The 6,146-nt window shown below is 55.9% G+C and overlaps 2 protein-coding genes across 2 annotated transcripts in view; both read right to left on the reverse strand.

Annotated features, from left to right (window-relative positions):
- The window catches only part of GGA2 (golgi associated, gamma adaptin ear containing, ARF binding protein 2), an 11,302-nt gene extending 10,750 nt beyond the window's left edge, over window positions 1–552 (reverse strand). The window contains exon 1 of the mRNA XM_026053881.1: window positions 495–552. Coding sequence (XP_025909666.1) covers window positions 495–552 — 58 coding nt within the window. The remainder of the gene's footprint in view (window positions 1–494) is intronic.
- EARS2 (glutamyl-tRNA synthetase 2, mitochondrial) lies at window positions 319–6,114 on the reverse strand (the record flags this gene model as incomplete). The annotated part of the gene is made up of 8 exons (XM_026053882.1): window positions 319–1,041; window positions 1,520–1,655; window positions 2,261–2,391; window positions 2,960–3,113; window positions 3,468–3,576; window positions 4,307–4,779; window positions 5,158–5,347; window positions 5,919–6,114. Coding segments are annotated over 8 exons (1,473 nt in total), but the record flags the coding sequence as incomplete, so codon positions are not given.
- Between the last annotated feature and the right edge of the window lie 32 nt (window positions 6,115–6,146).

The following is a 6,146-nucleotide window of genomic DNA, read 5'->3' on the forward strand; positions in this document are numbered from 1 at the left end:
CCGCCCCGCTGGGGGCGGCGCCCGGGCGGCTCCCGGGGCAGCGGCGGCGCGGAACCCCCATATGCAAGTGATGATAGGGATGTACTATAACATATATCTAAATACTGTTTTTACATAATCCCATTTTTAATATATGTATTAAACAAATTTATTTGGCATACGTGACTATTAGATTCCCTTGCAAGCCCTGTGCTCACACACGCACCCGTGCGCACCCCCTCCTGCTGAGGAAAAGCAGAGGGTCCCTCGGCACCCGTGGCCCCCCGGCTCCCTCGCACCACTTGGACACCAGGAAGAGCCCCAGGTTTTACTGCAGCCTGGGGTTACAGACTAGAACAGCGGTGTAAAAGGCCCCGTGTGTTTCGCTCCTCCATCACCGGGTACAGCGGGACACGCAAGGGGAAGATTTCAGTAACAAGGACAGATCCATCACCACCCATTTCCCAAATCTACTGCTGGGGGCAGCCTTGGCCAGGGGTTCCCCCTGCCCGAACCCAGCACGGCGCATWAGGGGGGCTCCAGCTCTTCCCCCACTTGCTGGGGACCCATCATTGTGACCGCAGGTCCCCTGGTTGTGAGGCTCTCCAAAAAGAGAGCGATTGCTTGAGACAAATCACGCTGCTATCAGAAATCACCCTAGTTTCTGTCCACATGGTCTGGATCCGAATGTGAAATGTAGATAAAAGTCTCTTTATGCCAACTTGAAACCCAGGCTCTCTCCTCAGGAAGAAGGACAAGGGCAGATCTAAATCTGTGTTTGGTTCCTCTCCTGCACAATCTGGCTGGTGCTCAAGTGCAGACAGATCTGGAAACGTGGTGACACCCGCCTGGTGAGGAGCCCGCAGCGCCTGATCGATGATAACCAGGCTGTGACAATGACAGAGAGGTCTAGGACAGTGACAGGGGCAGCCGACATCCTCCGGATCCCAGGGGCCGCCGGTGCCACTCCCGTCTCTTCTAGCTCGACAGAGCTCTGTGCATCCTCTCACACACTTCGCTGGGGCCCAAAGTCACCATCATCTCAGCAACACTTGGTCCATGCTGAAAATATGCAAGAAGTCACTGTACAAGAGCAAACTTAGGCTTTTCAGTGCAAGTTCATGCATCGCCATACAGGAAACAACAAAATGATTAGCTACCAGATTGCTGTTAGATCAAGGGTAGGACTCTTACTAGAGGTTTATAGACAAGATTCAATTTCCTTTTCTCCCCCAAAAGTAAAATGCAGTATGGGTCAAACTGAACCAAACAGATCAACACCACAGATTAAGGCAGAGTTAGACTTTGAAGAACTTGTGTTATAAAACTTGTTTTTGAAGCTTGTGAAAACTTGCACCGCACACAAGAACACAATGTTGTCCAAAGCCTACAGCCTTGGCAACACTCTACAGTCGATCCTGTCTGGATCCTGTCCTCTTGGTCCCAGACCAAACACTAACTTTCCGCAATCACAGAAAAATGAGAAAAATGGCTGCTAAAAGCCCAGAAGGCTCCAGTGCCTCAGAACTCTTCTTTTTACCTGCTTTCCACTGAGCGCCAAGCGGAGGAGCTTCATCATGCTGCTGTACTTGGTCTCTCTGCTTTGCTTCTGGAGGCTCTTGAGGTCTTTGTTCAACTCCTCCACGGTCCACACAGCCGCCTGCCTCATCATGAGCCTTCAGGAAAGAAGACACCCCGACAATGCCCCTCTGGGSGACAGAGGATTTCTACCCAGGAGTCCCAGGAGTTTCATCACAGTGAAAAGGCTGCGTGCAAGTAAGAAATGTCTCAGAGCAGCAGCTACTTCACACCRATTTTGCAAAATCTTCTGGCAGTGGAAGCAGTTTAAGATGCTCTTTCCTGCCCTTCCTGCCCATTTCGTGTCATGGCACTGGCCCTGCTCCCAGGCTGCTGGGGATACACACGGCTACAACCCACAGGCTGGCAGGTGGGCTTAACTTAATCTTGTGCTAAAGACTTTGCCTTGCAAAACCGCAACTTCAGCCTGCTCCAGCATCATGTTATCTGCGAACTGCACCGCACTCCACGCTGAACAGAAACCTGCTAGTGACAGGCCTCACCTCAGAGCATTAATCGAAAAGCTGGCAGCAGCCTTTCAACAAAAAAGGCACACAGTTTCTCACTGATTGCTAACTAGTGCGCATGCCCGAGCGAAGCAACGTAAACACTGCGAGCGTGTCCGACATGAGTGTGGCAGCCAAGCAGTCAATCTGCGGGCGAACAGGCGGGTGGCAGGGAGGAGGCTGAAGGAGGCACTTACCCCATGACGAGTTTTCCTATTTCATCTACTTCTGCAGAAATAGCTCGTAGCTGCTCTCGGGACACGGAGGGCCGAACCCATAAGTATGAATAATCGCATGACACCAGGTCCTTCAGGAAGCTGATGTGACCCTGCCAAAGGAAAGACAAGCTGTCAAGACTGAGGTTTAAGCTGCAGGGGGAAAAATGAAACACATTCTACATGCACTCTGCAGTTAGAAAGGGTCCTAATACACCACTATCTTGTCCTTCATACAGGTGCAGAAGAAACGTGAACGCTGACATGCAGCATGGTTAATTTTTCACACCCCAAGTGACCGGAGCGGATGTGGAGGGGAGCCGGGCGCTGCAGAGCCGGGGCAGAGCTGACCCCAGCGGCGCCGGGACGCGGCTCCCCGCGCTCGCTGCTCCTGCCCGGCCACGGGCAGCAGGTCACACGTTCAGCCTGGCCGCCACAGCCCAGTCCCCATGTCGGAGCTGGCAGTCGGATCCTTACAAAGGATGCTTCATTCCTCAGGAGAAACTCCTCAGATGACACAGTAACAACCTGGGGGCCCTTTGCTATTTGCAGGCTGCAGCGCTTCACATCGAACAACATCCAGGCACCACAAGAGTCTCCATGAAGGATCCCACAAAACCTCTGCTCCCCAGCATCCCAGTCCCCCCCCRAACGGCAGCAAAATGTTCCCGCTCCTCATACTTTCCTCAGCAGCAGAACCCGCTCCACATAGCTCTTCTCTAGAACCTCCTTATCCACGTGTTGATCCCCATAGACCTGCTCCACCAGCAGCTGCAGCTCTCTGATCAACTTCTGCCGCAGCCCCTCGTTCTGGATGTGGCGGGAGAGGTGGATCCTGYGACAAGGAGGAAAACGGCCCCGGGACCCGTCAGTCATACAGACCGTGTGAACCTAGTGCTCCCAGCCTCACAGCATCCACCACTTTCATCCATATGATTGTTAGAAAAACAGCATTAAACCACAGACAGGCACTGGAAAATCTTAAGCTCTAACAGAGCACATGGAAAGCTGCGGTAGCTGCGCAACCTCCCTGCACAAGCAGGAACCACGTGCAACACAGCGGGAAAGCCCCGGCTGCAGGAGCAGCATCGCGATCACACAGACACCATCACCAAAGCCAGGCGCTCCTAGCAGCCTGTGGACCAGCCAGAATTGTCTAAGTCCTAACGTTACCACTGACCACTAATACCTGTTGAATTCTGGGAGTTTTTCAAGATCCAGTAGTGCAGAATGGGTCGTAATTCTACCTATTTCAAATTGCAAGATCAGCTCCTCCAAAGTCCTCCCCATCTGATTCTCTGCAAGACAATCCAACAGGGGCATAACATGCATCCATCCTCCCGCCCAGCACTCAGGTCACAGCTTCTCATTCCAGACCCCAGGCTCAGCACAGATCCTGCTGCCACCAAAGGAAYAAGTGACACAGGGAGCAGGACACACACGGGTGCCCCCTGCACAGGACCAGGCTCTGCTGAGGAACCAGCAGCGGGACATTGCGGGTGGCTCTGGCACCCCTTGCACCGCGCAGCCCCACAGAGGAAACACTCAGCCAGGAAGCTTCACAGCCCGGGGATTCCCAAGCACCATTCCTGAAATACGGGCTAATTTGCAAACCCTGCACAACAAGGGCAACAAAAGGAGGAATTGACTCAACTCCCCACAGACTTTCAGGTTAAACAAGCAGTGTGGAAGATGTAACACATGATACTGCAATTACTAACCACAGAATTGAAGTTTCCCCCTGCGTATCTGCAGCCTCCTCCCCTGCAGCTGGACATCACCCCGGGCAGACACGCACAAAACYGAGAGCATCACACTGAGAGCATCGCACTGAGAGCCCCACGGTCCCCCTGGGGAGCTCTGCAGAGCACTGGTGGCCGCTCGGTGACAGGAGCACACTCAGCTTGCCTGCTTGACCCCYGTTCCCTGATCCCCTCAAGCCCGGTGCAAGTTCCTACAATAGACCCAAGGCTCTTTCCCCAGAACATTGAGTAGCTCCCGCATCGGCAGCAGGTCTGTTCTCATTACCTGTGAACCCAGAGCCACAGTGGGTTACGATGTCCAGCAGAGCCTGCGGCAGGTAGCCCTCCCGAGCCAAGCGCTCCAGGGAGATATCCCCCTGCCTTTTGGAGAGCTTGCCGCCGTCCTTGCCCAGCAGCAGCGGCAGGTGAGCGAACTGCGGGGGATCCCAGCCGAAGGCTCTGTAGAGCAGGAGGTGCTTGGAGGTGGAGGCGAGCCACTCGGTGCCACGCAGCACGTGGCTGATTCCCATGCAATGGTCGTCCACCACGTTGGCCAGGTGGTAGGTGGGGAAGCCGTCGCCCTTGAGAATCACGGGGTCGCCCTCCACGTCCGCCACTTCGTGCCGGCTCCAGCCGTACACCAGGTCCTGGAAGGGCTCCGCGCCCCTCTCCAGACGGAAGCGCACGACCCAGTCCAGGCCCTGTGACAGCTTCTCAGACACTTCTTTGGGCGTCAGRTGCCGACACCGGTTGTCGTATCTGTGACACAGGAGAAACACGTCTCAGTTCCATACAGGCCAATCCCTTCTGGCTTTTCCACATTCCCCAAACACCTATATGGACGCTGAATCAACTCCTAAACTGTAGCTTTAATCCTAAATCTACCCACTACATATCCAGTGAAATCCCTTTACCTCTGTAGGTCACTCCCCTGATCACATACGGGTTTTGCTGCCCTCCCCTCCTCCCATACAGCCAGACTGTGAATACTCCCCAGTTATGGTATTAACCACTGCGAAGGTGGTGCCAGGCTGAGCGCTCGTCCCTCCGACTTTGGCTTTGGCTTTGGAAGTCACCCTGGGCGGAAGCGCCAATAGGAGCCAAACGTTCCCGCTGCTCCCTGCGGGGCTGCCCTACCGTGGGGTTTGCTGGTGCCGCAGGGCCTCCCTCCGGAGCAGCTCCAGGCGCTGCGGGGTGCAGAAGCAGCGATAGGCTGCGCCCTTCTCCACCAGCTCCTCGCTGGCCCTCCGGTAGAGCTCCAGCCGGCGGGACTGCTGGTAGGGCCCGAAGGCGCCGCCCCGGCGCGGGCTCTCGTCCGGTGCCATACCTGGAAGTTCAAGGGCAACAGTCGGGAGAAGCCCCCAGGGCGGCTCCTGCTGCAGGGCAGGACAGCACTCGCGCTCCCCTACACTCACATTAACACAGTCTGCAGTGTTACAGTTCACAGGATGTAGTGAAGTCCTGCTTTATCAACCCAATAATGGAAACATTTGTGGAATCTGGTTCTAAGCCTAAAACAAATCTGTATTTTTAAACCACTCTCACGTCGTTTAGCTCTTAAGCTCTCAGAAAGAAGCAACTAATTCAGAATGGGAACCGGCACGTCGAGACCCCTTTCAGCAAGTCCTGCGCATGCAGCCAGCTCATCAACTGGACCGAGGTCTGCRAGCTGCCGCTTCCGAAATCCCGGTCATTTCTTCTACAAACCTCTCTTCCAACAGGAGTTGCCCGAGACCCGCCCATCGCAGTGATGACGTCATCACTACGTCACCAGCAAATTCATTATCCTCCGCCCTGCCTGCTGTCCTGCGAGGTGCCCCGGAGCCGGGCACTGCCAGTGCCTGAGCGGTCGGGACCGCGCAGGAGGCCCGGCGCGRGGGGCGCCGCTCCGCCAGCACCTGCCCACTCCAGCATGGCCTCGATGCCCTCCGCAGCTCCGGGCACCACGCGGCTCTGATCCGTGTCCTCCAGCCGCAGCACAAACGTGCCCCGGTGCTTCCTGGCGAAGATGTAATTGTAGAGCGCCGTGCGGAGGCCGCCCAGGTGCAGGAAGCCTGTGGCGGGGCAGAGCACGGCGGGGGCGCTGAGGGCCGCGGGGCGCTGGGGCGGGGGCCGCGCGGCGCCGC

Source organism: Nothoprocta perdicaria, unplaced genomic scaffold (genome assembly GCF_003342845.1).
Source record: "Nothoprocta perdicaria isolate Ctin4 unplaced genomic scaffold, notPer1 scaffold_12, whole genome shotgun sequence".
Lineage (NCBI taxonomy): Eukaryota > Metazoa > Chordata > Aves > Tinamiformes > Tinamidae > Nothoprocta > Nothoprocta perdicaria.